General features: G+C 43.8%; 1 protein-coding gene across 2 annotated transcripts; it reads left to right on the top strand.

Moving 5' to 3' along the window:
- The first annotated feature begins 812 nt into the window (after positions 1 to 812).
- On the top strand, positions 813 to 6,756 carry LOC307152042 (eosinophil peroxidase-like). Of its 2 annotated transcripts, XM_079860435.1 has the most exons (16): positions 813 to 859; positions 1,218 to 1,277; positions 1,589 to 1,682; positions 1,773 to 1,948; positions 2,049 to 2,181; positions 2,267 to 2,396; positions 2,536 to 2,742; positions 2,837 to 3,194; positions 3,333 to 3,493; positions 3,593 to 3,851; positions 3,944 to 4,114; positions 4,268 to 4,505; positions 4,755 to 4,951; positions 5,187 to 5,224; positions 5,627 to 5,680; positions 5,834 to 6,756. In XM_079860435.1, exons 2-16 carry the CDS (start codon positions 1,220 to 1,222, stop codon positions 5,846 to 5,848), a joined length of 2,289 nt encoding a protein of 762 aa, XP_079716561.1. In that variant the 5' UTR covers positions 813 to 859; positions 1,218 to 1,219; the 3' UTR covers positions 5,849 to 6,756. The 2 variants fall into 2 exon arrangements, with proteins under 2 accessions (XP_079716561.1, XP_079716560.1); XM_079860434.1 differs by lacking the exon at positions 5,187 to 5,224 and having other exon boundaries at positions 5,834 to 6,750.
- The last annotated feature ends 10,292 nt before the right edge of the window (positions 6,757 to 17,048 follow it).

Here is a 17,048-nt window from a genome sequence, read left to right as displayed (position 1 = left end):
TCCACTTCAGACATTTTACTACTTATAAGTAACTTGTCAACTGCATGTTAACTAACACTCATTAGAGTATAGTAGACTGTAGTTGACTGTTAGGTCAGACTGTTTGGTCATAGTTACTGTATGTGATAAGATTCAGGTTAGTAGAATAAGTTAACATGTAGCTGCAAAGTTATAGTAGAATGTCTGTTGGTGGACCATCACAAGTGTTAGCAGATACTGACAGTCTACTAATACTCTAATGACTGGTAGCTGACATAGTTGCAAAGTTACTTAAAGTTATTATATCTATTTCATGAACAATGTCTACCTGTATGCCTTTCATTCTTCTGCTGAACAAAAAAAAGTTTATATTTTGAAGAACATTGGAAACTAAAAAACATTTGCCTATTGACCTGCATTGGACAAAAACACTCAGACATTTGTCAAAATATTATGTTTTATGTTCCACAGAAGAAAGGCATTCAGGTTTGGAATGAGGGTGAGCAAATAATGACAGAATAAGATTTTTTTTTTTTTTTTGTGAACTATTGCCTTTAAATATTTTGTCTCAGTATTAAGATAAGTAGAGAAATCTGTAACTATTGTCCTTGCATTCCTGTAATGTAGAGCAATGAAGAGTAAATAATTGTCAGACTGTCACCTCAAATAAATCAATAAATCAAACTATGATTAATGTAAATGGTAAATGCCCTTCAGTGAAAAGGAAGAAGGAAGTAAACCAGTTGCCCCACCTACGACTCCCTCAGTAAAGCTTAACATGAGGATGAGGGACGGTATAAAGCACAGCTGCTCCATCCAGTCAGTCCAACACACTCTGAGCCTTGAGTCCAGAACCGGAGAGCCTGAGACCTGTCACCAGGTGAGAAATGCAAAAATTCTCGTTAAATTATCTATCAATTTAATTGCACTTTTAAAAAAAAGCAGTATCATGAAACTCTGTGATGCTGATTGCAAATGCAAAGAATTTAGAGTAAATAATTGTTATATTTAATAGACACTTCTTATTCTAGACTGTTGATTTTTTATCTTTCAGGATAAATTCTTAGTATTATTTTGTCCTTTCTATTAAAAAAGTTAATCATATAATTTTTCACTTAAATGTAGAGGAATTTATCTTCAAATTAAAATTAAAATTGTTGAAATACAGAAAACAGTGCAACTTTCATAAACAAAATCTATTTATGTTTACTCTCTACATGTCTCAATTTGTGTTTCAGAGATGAATCTTCCCACTTTTCTTTTTGTGGTGGGGTGCTGTTGTGCCCTTTCAATGGGTGGTAAGTTTTACCAACCATGCCATCAAAAATCAAACGGCTAATAATTAACAATATAGAATCAAAACATATCAAAAATTCTGGTGCAAGAAATGTAGTCTTGTTCTCTTTAGTCATTTAAGCTACACCTGGTATGACATTCATCTTCTGGAGATTCAATTTCATGACTACATCTATCACTTACTGCACATTGTTGCATTTAGTAAAGTAAAGTAAATAAATAGATAAATAAATAAATTGCAGCTTTCACTAAAATTAGTCATCATTAGCCTTTCTAGGGCTAGATCCTGATGTAATACCCTTTTCTTTTTTAGCAGAAGAAGAGAGTCCCGGGAGACGTTTCATTCTAGATTCAATCGAGGAAGCGAAGCAAATAGTAGATGCTGCTTACAAGTATTCTCGTGATGAGTGAGTAAAATTTTAAGAATGTTGCTCAATATTCCTGTGCCATCATCAGTCATTGATCTATTTTATTTTTATAAATCTCCCCTCTTCCAGGAGCTTAGCAAGGGTGCGCAGAGATGTCATCAAGCCTTCCGACAAGCTACGTCTGCTGAAACAGCCAGCTCGAAAGACACGAGAGGCTGTGAGAGCCGCAGACTACATGGGGCAAACTCTCAGACTGATCAGTGAGAAAGCCCATCATGTACACAAGAGGTCCATCAATGCTACAGGTATGAGAAAAACATGTTGCTAAACTTGCAAAGCTCAGAAAAGATCCATCACTGACTGATGTTCCTTGCTATAAACTGTCGTTATGTGTTTGTCCCCTAGATATGCTCACTCAAGACGAGCTTAAGACGATTACACGTCTGACCGGCTGTGCTGCTCAAGTCCGGCCCCCTTCTTGTAGGACCACACCCCACATAAACAAGTATCGAACTGCCAGCAATGTCTGCAACAACAGGTCTGTCTTGCCCTTCTTATTCAGAGGAGTCTTAATCAAAGACTCAGTGTTTGCCTTGCTAAACAACTAAATTTATCATTCCCAGGAGGAACCCACTTCTTGGTGCATCCAACACCCCTTTTGCCCGATGGTTGCCTGCTATCTATGAGGATGGCATATCCCAGGCCAAAGGATGGGATCCCAACAGATTGCACAATGGTGCAGCACTGCCCCTGGTATGATGGAGATGATTATGAATAGTTTACTTGACAATCAAGTAGGCCACCAATCAGTTAACAATGTCTGAATGTTCGTGAGACTCACTCTCATGCTCATGAGACTGAGTAAATGATCTGTCTACCTCATTGATTACAGGTCAGACTGGTTTCCAATCGTATTCTAAGCACTGCAGATGCTGACATAGAGAGTGATCGTGACTTTACCTTCATGCTTACCATCTTTGGGCAATGGGTTGACCACGATCTGACTTTTACGCCCACCTCACCAAGCATTAGGTCCTTCAGCAGTGGCATCAACTGTGACGAGAGCTGTGAGCGCTCTGAACCCTGCTTCCCAATTCCGGTCAGTCAAAGATTGTTCTTCTGTCAGATATTATCCCACTATTGTTGTTTTATAAAAAACTATATTTCATGCTATATTTATTGTCAAAACACAGGCTCCTCCAGGAGATCAACGCCTGCGTCCTGCGTCCTGTCTCCCTTTCTTCCGTTCATCACCGGCCTGTGGTTCTGGGAACACCGCCTATATGTTTGGTGGATTCCCCAATGTTCAGGAACAGATCAACACTCTAACAGCTTTCCTAGATGCTGGACAGGTTTACGGGAATGAGGATGGGCTAGCAAAGGATCTGCGAGACCTGACCAATGATGGTGGTCTTCTACGTGTCAACAAACAGTTCCAGGACAATGGACGAGATCACCTGCCCTTTACTAGTGTAGAAAGTAACATGTGTGCCACGCGTAGGAAAACCCTCAATGACACCACCCTAACAGAGGTGCCTTGCTTCATTGCAGGTCAGTAACTTTTTCATTCTTAGAAAATCTTATGCCTTCATATGCAAGTATCGGGCATAGTTTTCATTGGTAAATCCATCATCTAAAATGTATGGTATTTGCACAACTCAAATGCTAATGAACTCTTGATGTGTGCAGGGGATGTTCGTGTTGATGAGAACATTGCTCTTACCTCATTACACGCACTTTTCTTGAGAGAGCACAATAGATTGGCTCGTGCCCTCCATGTGCTCAATCCTACCTGGAGTAGTGAAACCCTCTATCAAGAGGCAAGAAAAATTGTGGGTGCCTACAACCAGGTAAAGACATTTATTGAAAAGTGCATTAACACAAGCACAAACAGTTACATGAGGAGTACAACATATATTCATATATTCAACCTCTCCTTTATCTTTTAGATCTTGGTGATTAAGGACTACTTGCCGATAATTGTGGGTCCTGATGCTTATAATAGACACCTTGGACTATATCCAGGTTACAATGAAAATGTGGACCCTACCATTGCAAACGTCTTTGCCACTGCAGCTTTCCGTTTTGCCCACCTGGCCATCCAACCCATCATATCTCGTCTTGATGAAAATTACCAGAACAATCCTCAATTTCCAAGTGTTCCCCTCTATGAGGCCTTCTTCTCACCATGGAGGGTGGTATTTGAAGGTGAATTTGTGAGGCTTGTTACAGCATACCCAGAGATTCCTAAATCTGTCTTCTTTCAAACTTACTTTATTTCTACTTTGCTTTTTGCGTAGGCGGCATCGATCCTCTGCTGCGTGGACTGATTGGTCGGCCGGCAAAATTGAACACGCAAGACCACATGATGGTGGATGCTCTTAGAGAGAGACTGTTTGCCTTTACAGCCCACATTGCTTTGGACTTGGCTGCCCTCAATATGCAAAGAGGCCGTGACCACGCTATACCAGGTAAATATTCTGGACTCATACACACCATGCACACCAAGTCTTGGAACCCTTTAATCTGAACCATGTGAAGCCAACTCAGCTTCATGGTGCATTACCACTGCATGTGTTTTTGAGAGAAGACTTAACGGGTATCCATCTGTTGTTCCTCATAAGGCTATAATGCATGGCGTCGGTTCTGTGGACTGTCGGCACCTCAGAATGAGCAAGAATTGGCTGTGGTGATGAACAACACTGAATTGGCTCGCAGGCTGATTGAGCTTTATGGCACCCCTGAGAACATTGACATTTGGTTGGGAGGTGTTGCTGAGCCTTTTGTACCTGGTGGTCGTGTTGGTTCTCTTTTTGCCTGCCTTATCTCTACACAGTTCCAGCACATTCGCGAGGGTGACAGGTAAAGATTTCTGTGTGTTTAGTCCAGGGGTGTCCAATACCTCTCTTGAAGTGCCACTATCCTCCTCCAACCCTAATTAAACACACCTGAATCCACTAATCAAGGTCTTCAGGAAATCTCCAGGTAAATGCCCTGTGGCAGGTTGGAGCTAAAATCTGCAGAACACTGGCCCTCCAAGAGCGGGATTGGACATCCCTGATTTGGTCAATGAGACTAGAATGTGTTTAGGAGGTGTCACATTGTGTTCAGGTTATGGTGGGAGAACAAAGGAGTGTTTACCACCAAACAAAAAGCATCACTGGCCTCTGTGTCGCTGGCCCGCATCATCTGTGACAACTCTGGAATCGGCAGAGTTCCCAGAGATCCTTTCCGCTTCACCAGTTCAGCCAATTTCGTTAACTGTGGGGATATCCCCGCCTTAGACCTCAACCTTTGGACTGAAACTGGTAAGGCACCATAGTATTAGAGCTCTTAAATGCTTATGTGCTATGTGGTCATACATAAATCTTCTTCCTCTGACTGCAAATTTCTGCCTAAGCTTCTTACTACCTTTTCTATGTGCTTGTAGAGTATCTAATTTATGGTAGTACAGGCACATACCAGGTATTGAAGAAATTTTATAATCTGTTCACATGGTCACCATGGTTTGGTTCACCTGTGATTTGGTATTTGGCCTTCCAGGTGTTGGTGGCATCAGCATATCAGACATTGGAAATGAGGTTAGAAAAGTGTTATTTTTCTTCTAATTGCAAGAAAAAAGAGAGAGTGATGATGTTGTGCACATGATTTATTAGCTTAAATGGTAATTCATTCACTGCAAAACATCTAGACTGGACACTGCTTGAGTAATTTCTTCTTTGCTGTACACTGGACTGGTGCAGTGACATAAATTAATACATTTGGATGTCACAACTGTCAAACAATGTTTAATGTTTTATGACTGCACATGAACTGCACCAAACCTTTGTAAGCTGTTTAGTCCCTCTTTCTACCTTTTGCATGCTTCAAGGAATTTTGCTTGGTTTAGGGGCCTTTTTTGCATTTTATGTGATTTATTTTACTTTAATGCAAACAGTTTGGCTTATAGTACAAACATATAACATCTATGCATGAACCCTCAGATACAGAGTCCTTCCAAGGACCTCCAGGACCCAGAGGACCTCAGGGGGAACCTGGTAAGCAAGCCATAGATCAAGCTAAATCAAAATATTCCTTCAACAAAGCTGCCAACCTCACTCATTTTTTTTTTTTCATTTTTAAGCCAGATAACAGAACTAACCAACATAGCCGAGATTTTTTATCGTTTCTCTAATATTTAATTTTCCCAGGTCCACGAGGTGTAGCAGGCCCATCTGGACCTCAAGGACCCCCAGGACCCCCCATTAACACTACAGGACAACATTCCGCCTTCTTTGCTTTTGTTGGCACCACCCTTCCTGCCACTGCTAAAGTGCTTGTGTTCAGTCGGGTCATTTACAATGGACAGAACCATTATAACCAAACATCAGGGCTGTTCCTCTGTCAGATTCCTGGTGTATATGAATTCCAGTTCTCATGCATAGGAACTCGGACTTTGGGCACAGTGACCTTAAAGAGAAATAATGTTGTACAGCTAACTGCTGAAACAATCAACATTAATACTCGATCATTAGCTGAAGGGAAGGTGATACTGAACCTACAGATAGGAGACCGTGTGTGGATGGAGGCTTCTCGGGGTGCTAATGTTATAGGCAGTTCCAGCTATTTCTCAGGCCATATTCTCTTCCCTGTTTAAGACTATTACTTATAATGCATTACAATTTTACTTGTATGTAGCTGTTGTTTTTATTTATTATAAATGCAGTGCAACAAATGCACATATCCAGCAAATAAGAATAACCAAAAAAAAAAAAGCCTATAAAATGCTAATTGTAAATCCGCTACTTTTCCATTGTCTTTTAAAACACTGATTTTTTTTCTTACTGTGATCTCTGAAGTAGTTCTGTTATTGTCTTTTTATTAATACGATATGACTATGTTAGCTATGCAAAATTAAGGGTTCAGTTATACTTTTTGTTTAAAGCTAAACTATTCATAATTTAGAAACACTGACGTAACCGCTAATGCACTGTATGTTGATAAAAGTTGTTTTTGGTTTTGTTGTCAGATTGCAGCAAAAATATTCTGTAGTCCATTCTGTGACAGTTATTTATGTGTATGCTTTTAGCAAAGTGTAATAAACAAATAAAGAAAAAAACTTTGTATATCAATTAATTATCAGGCTTGTTCTACTTTCTAAATGGTGGTGGTGGTGGTGATTGGGGGGCAGGGTCCTGTCACGTTTTCACATAGCATTTGGTTTCGTTTGCTCATCTTGTTTGTTTTGCAAAGTTTGTATTTAAAGGAATGATGCTGACATGGAAGCAGACAAAAACAATGATGTAGGGGATCCAAGTGCAGTTTATTATAATGGTGATAATAAAAAATAAAAAAGCATGAAGCATAAACCATGAGTTAATCCAAAGCATGAAACACAAAATAAACATAAACTTTAATACACAAAGACTAATGACAACAAGGAACTGGTAGGGAAAATCAGAGAATTTTCTTCATCCTCCGTCTTGTGCTTCACCGAAACGTGGCAGTCTGGACTTATACCGGACTCTGCGCTACAGCTGGCAGGATTCCAACTCTTCAGAACAGCTCACTAGTGATGGGAAGTCCAGCTCTTTTCAAAGATTCGGCTCTTTTGGCTTGGCTCCCTTAGAAGAGCCGGCTCTTCCGGCTCCCAAATGGCTCTTCATTTAGTATCACTCGGAGCCTTCTATTTTAGTCCAATTTAGCAATTGTGAATGATTTGTGTGTTGGTAAGCAATTTTTTTTTCAGTGTTTTCATAAAAGCTTTTTTTTATGCATTTTTTCGTCACAACAACAACAACAACAAAAATTTAGCCTACTATTATTTAACATTTTAATAAAACTTTAATTGAACAATTGAACGCAGAACCACAGCAAATAAATAAAGGCAAAAGTCTTAACATTTGTCTTAACAAACACAAGTCTTAACAAATGCAACACTTAGCATTTAAATCCGGCTCAGAGCCCAGGTTATTTCCCTATCAGCTCTTCCAGTATCGGAAGAAGATAGTGATGCCCTCACGCTCTGCCCCGTCAGAGCCCTGAGAATATATCTGGAGCGTTCTGCCTCTTTCAGACAGTCTGAACAGCTCTTTATCTGTTTCGGGGCCCGCACCAAAGGGCTGCCGGTCACGAAACTCACACTGTCAAGATGGATAGAGGATGCCATCTCTCTGGCCTACACCTCTCTGGGTCTCCCGTGCCCCATAGGTGTAAGAGCTCACTCCACAAGAGGCATGGTTTCCTCTTGGGCATGGTCCAGTGGAGTCCCCATTGAAGACATTTGTACGGCGGCCGGCTGGTCTGCTCCATCCACATTTGCAAGATTCTATAACCTAGAGGTTCCCGCCCTGCAGGCATGAGTTCTCTCTATCTAGAGGCCCTGGCTCTTCTGACCCAGGCCCATGTATGACCCAGACCCATCCTGCGGTGGCCTTGCACTCTCTATGTGTAATATATTCTAGGTCCCTGGCTCTTTCGACCCAGACCTATGTATGACTTAGTGGCCCTTTTGTGCTTCAGTATGTGCAGTGTATATCATTCTAAGGCCCGACATTTCTGGTCTATGATGATTCAGACTACTCTTTTATAAGTCTCGGGGCTCCCCGGACACCTTCAGAGTAGTCACTGGTGAATAGCACGGCGTTTTAAAATGGGTTCCCATAGCATTTGCAACGCAGTACGAGAGAACGTTCTCGTAAGGGAACGTACTTGGTTACTTACGTAACCTCGGTTCCCTTAGAGATAACTGCTTTGCCCTGTCGTGCTATTTCGCTCATATCAGGTACTTCGCTTCAGTCGATTTAAACCTGTCATATGGCAAGTTTTCTCTGAATTTATGCTCTTCAGCCACCCCATATTGGCGCGCTCGAGGCTGGCAAGGCACCAAGCGCTCCGATTGGACCGCACGCCTCTGTTGACTTGCCATAGGTTCGTGCAGTTGCCGCAGCACAGCCAATCAGCTCGCTCAGACGAGCTATGATGCTCTCGCTGTGCAGCTGCAATGCGTTTTAAAATTAAGGCTTCAATATTCTCGAGAAAAGGAGTTTTCCCATAGTGTTTGCAACGCAGTACTCGTTCCCTTATCTCTAAGGGAACCGAGGTTACGTAAGTAACCAAGTACGTTTCCTCAGTCAGTTCAATGGCAAGCTAGTCAACAGTTTCCTCAGTCTGTTCAACAGCAAGCTAGTCAACAGTTTCCTCAGTCAGTTCAACAGCAAGCTAGTCAACAGTTTCCTCAGTCAATTCAACAACAAGCTAGTCAACAGCTTCCTCAGCAGTTTCAGCCTAAGCAGCCAGTGGCACAGGCAGAGCTGCTTGACAAATGTGCTGTAGCTGATTATGAGCAGATCCAATGTGGAGCTGAGCTGTGGTGCTGAGTGTGCAGCTATTAACTGCTGCTTTAATGGACAGCAGTGTTAGTATGGGAAGGCAGATAAGAGTGTTGAGTCAATGTAAAGGTGTTCATGTTAAACTGATCCTCAGCAATAACCTGCTCTTGTACCTTGTTCCAGTGAATGTCCAGTGTATAAGAGATGGTCAGTTTGTGGTAGTGGTGGCTAGAGATGTCACGCTGCCTCGTTTGAGCCTGGATTCAGTCCGTCTCCTGGGTGGACATGATCCAGCTTGCAGTCCTGTGGGATCAACACCTTTCTTTGCTATATACAAGTTCCCTGTCACTGTGTGCGGCACCAGCATGATGGTGAGTAGCTGCTTGTGGTTTTGTTATGCATGGCTTAGAATGGACTGGATGCCAACAGTGTTACTATTTGCAGGAGGACAGTGGATATGTGGTGTATGAGAACAGAATGACCTCCTCGTATGAAGTGGGCATCGGACCTCTTGGCTCCATCACAAGGGACAGCCATTTTGAGTAAGTGATGTATGCTTTAGCACATTTGTTAATCCTTGGCAAATGCTACAAGCTCACTGTTTGTTTTCCAGGCTTCTCTTCCAGTGTAGGTACTCTGGTACTTCAGTGGAAGCTCTGGTTGTGGAGGTCAACACTGTTCCTCCACCTCCACCAGTAGCTGCTCCTGGACCCCACAGGGTGGAGCTTAGACTGGCAAATGGTCAGTGTGTCACCAAAAGCTGTGCAGAAGGTAAGTGTTTGTCCCAAGTGCGCCTAAAGCCTTTCTAAAACTCCAGGTTGCAGCAGTTTCTGGTTAAATGCCGGTATTCTTCCTCAGGGGATGAGGCGTACATGTCCTACTACAGTGATGCTGATTATCCTGTTACAAAAGTCCTGCGGGAGCCTGTGTATGTTGAGGTGCACATTTTGGAGAGGACCGACCCCAACATTGTCCTGATGCTGGGTGACATCAACCCCCAGTCCACTTAGTTTACCCCAATGGGACCTTCTGGTTGATGGGTGAGTAAGGCTGCTCTTTATCCATCTAGTGTGCTGTAAGGCGTTTCTGACTGCCTCTTTGCCTTTCAGATGCCCTTACCAGGATGATTGTTACCTGACCACATTGGTTCCAGTGACTGGATCGTCTGGTCTTCAGTTCCCAACCCACTACAAGCGCTTTATTGTGAAGATGTTCACATTTCATCACTGGCTCCTCTCCAGGAAACCGTATGCTCTGCAGCCTTACCTCAACCCTTAATATTAGTGCTCTTTATAGTGAATTCTATGGCTTAACTCTTTCCCCTGCTGTTAGATCTTCATCCACTGTAGTACAGCGGTGTGCCATCCCTCTTCTGGCTCCTGTGAGCAAAGCTGCACTAGGAAAAGTGAGTGCTTTCTGTAAACCGACTTCAGGAACTGAGAATTTGGCATTTAAATGCTCCTTATGTTTTTTTTTTTTTTTGTTGTTTTTTTTTTTGCAGGAAGAGACTCTCCCATCAAGACAATCTCTAGTGGGCAAACTGTGGTGTCTAGTGGAGAAGTTAAACTGGTCATGTGAATTTTGATTTAATAAATTGCATGAAACCCAACAGTGTCTCTTTGGTATTGATTTTCAACTGGAGTTGGATCTTTCATGACTGTTCTGTTTTATTTATTGGGCCACACTACTAAACCGTAGATGCGTTTTTGCTATAGCTTTGTTTATTCTGAATGGGGTGCTTGACTTGAACTAAATAAGCCATGCTTCTGCCCAAGCTTTTAAATGAACTACTTACCAAGCTCCAGTTGCTAACCTGGGCCCCTATGCTTCTGTATAGCACTATTTTATGTAGCAGGGTGCTTTTTTTGCATTTCGTTTTTCCTCCATTTATTTCTGCACATAATATATAAAAAGGTAATCGTGACTTATTTGCCCTTCTGACATTCTAACCCTGTCCATGAGTTGATGTTCTCTTGATTTGTGCTCACATAAAAGTGCAATAATTCTGATGAAATGTAAAAATTTCTTATGAGAATAATCATTATCAGTTTAACCATAATTGTGCAGCCCTACTTGTTTCATGTGAAGGGCTTTTAAATTCCTTTATCGCAATGATATAATCCAGATGTCTTACATGGTGCTAATGAGCTCAATTGGCCCTTGAGGAGCTGGAATGGAGAGCTTGAGCTGGCTGTCAGTTACTGAGAGCTTCACTCTGATGCCGCTCTAATGATAGATGTTCGTGTTCATCTCCAGACCACAATGAACAGAGTTGGGGAAGTGAGTCAATTCTAGCAGACAGGCATCAAAGCAAATTCTCTCTGTGGTGTCATATTAATTCATATTAGAATACTAAAAGTTTGAATTAAGATTTTTAGCATTTTAGCATTTATTTGATCAAAAATAAAATAAAGTTTGTGTAATATTATTCTAATTTTAAATAGCTGTTGACCCGGTTGGGTCGCCCAGGTGAGGGTGTCTGAAGATCAAAGACCCGAAACACCCTATGACCCTGGGTCCTTCACTGAAGATGTGTCCAAGCTGCACCTTCAAGGTGTTTCAAAATCTAGCATAACTGGCTTAGCCAGTGACTTCCAGGAAAGGCTGGATGACGACCGTGAAAGTATGGTGACGACTGGAGAGACAGTGGACAGCTCGGAGAGACGGCAATCGGTGCAGTAAAGGTTAGCACCCTGAGCTGCAGCTCCCGTGAGGGGGCAACCACACCTTGCTACAGAAAGCCCTACAGAGATATACCCCCAGGGGTGCCCGAGAGGGGGGGAGGATGAGCACCCCAAATGGACGGACTTCACGGTACCTGACATACGCAATGGATTTTTGACGACAGCAACCTGCTTCTGTGGCAAGGTCTGTAAGAACCTCAGAGGCCTGAGGATCCACCAGGCCAAGATGGGATGCACAAGGAGGAAGCAAGTGGAGCAACACACAGAGCCAGTGCCAAGCACTGACCCTGGTGAGATGGAGGAGGAGCAGGAACCGGAGTCACCCCACAGTGTCCAGAACCTCCATGCTCGACATGCTACACCTAGCAAACCATCAGAATACCGTCGGGTTCTATGGCCTGCTGCAAACAAGGAGGCCGAGTGGCGACAGTTTGACGAGGATGTTGAGGCTACTCTAGATGCATCATGCAGAGGAGAAGTTGATCAGCGACTGCAGTTGATGAGCACACTAATCATCAGCATCGGTGCAGAGAGATTTGGCATCAAATTACCGAAGGCTCAGAACATCGCTAGGCCAAACCGGCGTGAGACCAAGATTTCCCAGCTCAGGAAAGAGCTGAAGGCCCTAAACCTTCAGTATAAGAGGGCGAGCGAGGAGGAAAGGCCAGCCCTTACAGAGCTCCGGGACATCCTGAGGCAGAAACTCATCTCTCTACGAAGGGCTGAGTGGCACAGGAGGAGAGGCAGAGAGAGGGCTCGCAAGCGAATGGCCTTCGTTGCAAATCCCTTTAGCTTTACTAAGCAGCTGCTGGGGCAGAAGCAGAGTCGGACCCTGCGATGCCCAGAGGTGGAGATCAATCAGCATCTCAGTGACACATACAGCGACAGCAGGAGAGAGGAAAATCTGCCCACCTGCAGAGAGCTACCCACACCACCAGAACCATCTTTCCAGTTTAACATCAAGGAGCCCACTTTGGCAGAGGTCAGGAACATCGTATGAGCTGCACGTACCAGCGCAGCCCCAGGCCCAAGTGGAGTGCCATACAAAGTCTATAAATATTGCCCGAGACTCCTGGAGAGGCTGTGGAGACTGAGATCAGGGTAGTATGGCGGACGGGGAAGGTGGCCCAGCAATGGCGTCACGCAGAGGGTGTTTGGATACCAAAGGATGAGAACGCGAGTGACATCACGCAGTTCCGCACCATCTCCCTGCTCAGTGTGGAAGGAAAAATCTTTTTCAAGATTCTTGCCAACAGGTTATCTGAGTATCTCCTGAGGAATTCCTACATTGACACCTCGGTGCAGAAGGGCGGAGTCCCAGGCATGCCGGGCTGTTTGGAACACACAGGGGTGATCACCCAGTTGATCCGGGAGGCGAGAGAAAACCGAGGAGACCTGGCAGTCCTCTGGCTTGACCTGGCCAATGCCTACAGATCCATTCCACACAAACTGGTGACAACAGCTCTGACGAGACACCACATTCCTGAGAAGATCACGGAACTCATAAGGGACTACTACAGTAGTTTCAGCCTGAGATTCACCTCTGGAGCAGTAACATCTGCGTGGCACCGCCTAGAGAAGGGCATTATCACTGGCTGCACCATATCAGTGGTATTGTTTGCCCTAGCGATGAATATGCTGGTCAAGGCTGCTGAGGTGGAATGTAGGGGCCCCCTGTCCAGATCCGGCATTCGCCAACCGCCAATCCGAGCCTACATGGACGATCTGACTGTCACATCAACATCAGTGACAGGGTGCAGGTGGCTCCTCCGCGGTCTGGAAAGGATCACGGCATGGGCAAGAATGATGTTCAAGCCAGCCAAGTCCAGATCCCTGGTCCTGAGAAAGGGGAGAGTGGAGGACAAACACCGCTTTTATGTGGATGGAGTCACTATTCCGACAGTGTCAGAGAAGCCCGTGAAGAGCCTAGGGAAGATCTTCGACAGCACCCTGAAGGACAAGGCAGCGGTGGAGGCAGCCCACATGGAGCTGAAGACTTGGCTATCGGCGGTGGACAAGTCCGGTCTTCCGGGGAAGTTCAAGGCATGAATATACCAGCATGGTATCCTGCCAAGACTCCTGTGGCCACTACTGATTTACGAAGTCCCAGTAACCAGTGTGGAGGGCTTTGAACGCAATATCAGCCAATACCTGCGTAGATGGCTGGGTCTGCCGAAGAGCCTGAGCAGCATTGCTCTGTATGGGCACAACAACAAGCTGCAGCTTCCCTTTACTGGCCTGACCGAGGAGTTCAAAGTCACCAGAGCCAGGGAGGTGTTGCTTTACAGAGACTCTGCTGACATCAGAGTCTCTTACGCCGGTATCACGGTCAGAACTGGGAGGAAATGGCGAGCGCAAGAGGCAGTCGACCAGGCAGAAGCGAGACTGAGACATAGTGTCTTAGTTGGCTCTGTGGCAGTTGGTAGAGCTGGTCTAGGTAGCAACACAAAACCACGCTACGACAAGGCCCAAGGACGAGAGAGATGCCAGATGGTGCAGGGAGAGATTCGTGCAGAGGTGGAGGAGGAACGCCTCAGTAGGACCGTCGCAATGTGCCAGCAAGGAGCCTGGGCCAATTGGAATCATGCATCGGCCCGGAAGATCACCTGGACAGAACTATGGAAGTCTGAACCCGCAAGACTTAAGTTCCTGATCCAGTCGGTGTATGATATCCTCCCAAGTCCATCTAACCTTCACACCTGGGGCCTAGCAGAAACACCAATATGCCCTCTGTGCCCAGCTTATGGTTCCATGGAGCACGTCCTGAGCTGCTGCCCTAAAGCACTAGGAGAGGGGAGGTACACGTGGCGCCATAACCAGGTGCTGAAGGCAGTAGCGGACACCATCTGCACCGCAATCCGGGAGTCTAAACATCAGGTCCCAGTGAGGCACAACATCTCCTTTGTCAGGGCAGGGGAGAAACCTCAGGGAGAACGTAAGGCCTCAACTGGACTGCTAGCCATGGCCCGCGACTGGCAGTTGCATGCGGACCTTGGGAGGCAGTTAAAGTTCCCAGAGCACATAGCAAGGACGTCACTGAGGCCAGATCTGGTCTTAACATCTGACTCAACAAAGCAAGTTGTGCTACTGGAGCTTACTGTCCCCTGGGAGGACAGGATGGAGGAGGCTTACGAAAGGAAGAAGGCCAAATATCTAGAGCTGGTTGAGGCATGCAGAGGGAGAGGATGGAGGGCCCGCTGCGAACCAATAGAAGTGGGCTGCAGGGGCTTTCTAAGTCAATCTGTGCATCAGGCATTCAGACTCCTTGGCATCAGAGGGTTGCGTGAAAGAAGAGCCACCAAAAATATCAGTGAGGCCGCCGAAAAAGCCTGTAGGTGGTTGTGGATCAAAAGGGGAGAAGTATGGAGTAGCGCGCTGCTTGGACACAAACCGGGGCCTGATCAACCCCGGTTGGGTCGCCCAGGTGAGGGTGTCTGAAGATCGAAGACCCGAAACACCCTATGACCCTGGGTCCTTCACTGAAGATGTGTCCAAGCTGCACCTTCAAGGTGTTTCAAAATCTATGTGAATATATTGTTAATTTGTTGTTGACACAATTTAAGAATAAAGCAGCTGTTGCTGATAAAGTCTGCCATATCATTGCAACACAACCCTGCATGTCAAACTCTTGAGACAGTCTACAAGATCCAGAATTGCCAAAACATCAACTATTATATTCACATGATGAAGCATAAAACAAAGGCTGAATTCTGAACGGCAGAAATAGTACTTGTAAACTATTCTGAATTCAGCTCAATATGTGTATTCTTTGCCTCAGGTCAGGAAGCAGACAGACTGGCTAAACCGACCGTCTGCTAGCTGTCTCATGTCACCAAGGTCAGATAAATCCCATCACATAGAGCCTCTTTCACCTAGATATCATCATATAGAGACTGTGTCTGTTCCCCGAATTAGGACATACAAAAAACTCCTAAACCCATTCAAGGGTAAAAATTTTATTGATGTTCAACAAATAAAAAACAGATATAATACGGATGAACAAATGATAAAGCTCGGGTTGCTGAATATTCGATCCCTTACTTCAAAAGCAATAATTGTTAATGATATGATTACAGAATATAATCTAGATGTGTTGTGTTTGACAGAAACCTGGCTAAAACCAGACAATTATATTACTTTAAATGAGTCCACCCCGCAAAATTACTGTTATAAACATGAACCTCGTCTGAAAGGCAAAGGGGAAGGAGTTGCTGTAATTTATAGTAATATCTTCAGAATTACTGAGAAGTCTTGTTTTAAATATAATTCTTTTGAAGTGTTGTTGCTAAATGTAACACTATCTGGTGTAAATGATAAATCACGTTTAACATTTGTGCTGGCTACTGTATACAGGCCACCAGGACACCATAAAGACTTTATCTAAGAATTTGCTGATTTTCTATCAGAGTTAGTATTGGCTGCAGATAAAGTACTAATTGTTGGTGATTTTAATATACATAACGAAAAAGATGCATTGGGATTGGCATTTAAAGACATTCTGAACTCTATTGGAGTTAGACAACACGTGTAAGGACCTACTCATTGTCGTAATCACACTCTAGATCTAATATTATCACATGGAATCAATGTTGATGCCGTTGAAATTCTGCAGCAGAGCGATGACATCTCAGATCATTATCTAGTCTCATGTAAACTTCATTTAGCCAAGGCTGCAAAGCCGACTCGATTTGTGTTACAAATATTTTAGACCTATCACTTCTACCACTAAAGATTGCTTTATTAATAATCTTCCTGATCAGTTTCATCATCTCAGCATCCCAGATAGCTTAGAAGAACTCGATATTGCGACAGAAACTTTTAACTCTCTCTTTTCCAGCACTTTAGACACAGTTGCTCCTTTGCACTTAAAGAAGATTAAAGAAAATAGTCCAACGCCGTGGTACAATGAGCACACTCAGGCCCTTAAGAGAGCAGCCAGAAAAATGGAGCGCAACTGGAAGAAAACAAAACTAAAGGTATTTCGCATTTCATGGAATGAGAGCTCGATTGCATACAGAGAGGCTTTAAAAGCTGCTAGATCTGCTTATTTTTCAACCCTATTAGAAGAAAATAAACAAAACCCTAGGTGTTTATTTGAAACAGTGGCTAAACTAACGAAAAATAAAGCTTCAACCCTAGACATTTCCAAGCAGCACAGCAGTAATGACTTTATGAACTTCTTTACTAACAAGATTGATAATATCAGGGAGAAAATTGTACTGTAACTATGCAACCGTCTACTACAGTATTGCATCAGGCAGTGCATTGTAGTCTCCTTGAAGAAAAATTTGATTCATTCGTTGCTATAGGAGAGGAAGAATTTACTGAACTCGTTAAATCATCTAAATCGACAACATGTATGTTAGACCCTATACTGACTAAGCTACTGAAAGAGTTGCTTCCAGAGGTCA

The sequence above is a fragment of the Squalius cephalus genome (assembly GCF_949319135.1).
Source record: "Squalius cephalus genome assembly, chromosome: 24".
Taxonomy (NCBI): Eukaryota; Metazoa; Chordata; class Actinopteri; order Cypriniformes; family Leuciscidae; genus Squalius; species Squalius cephalus.
The sequence above is the reverse complement of the archived record's forward strand: the minus strand, read 5'-3'. Positions and strand labels throughout refer to the sequence as shown.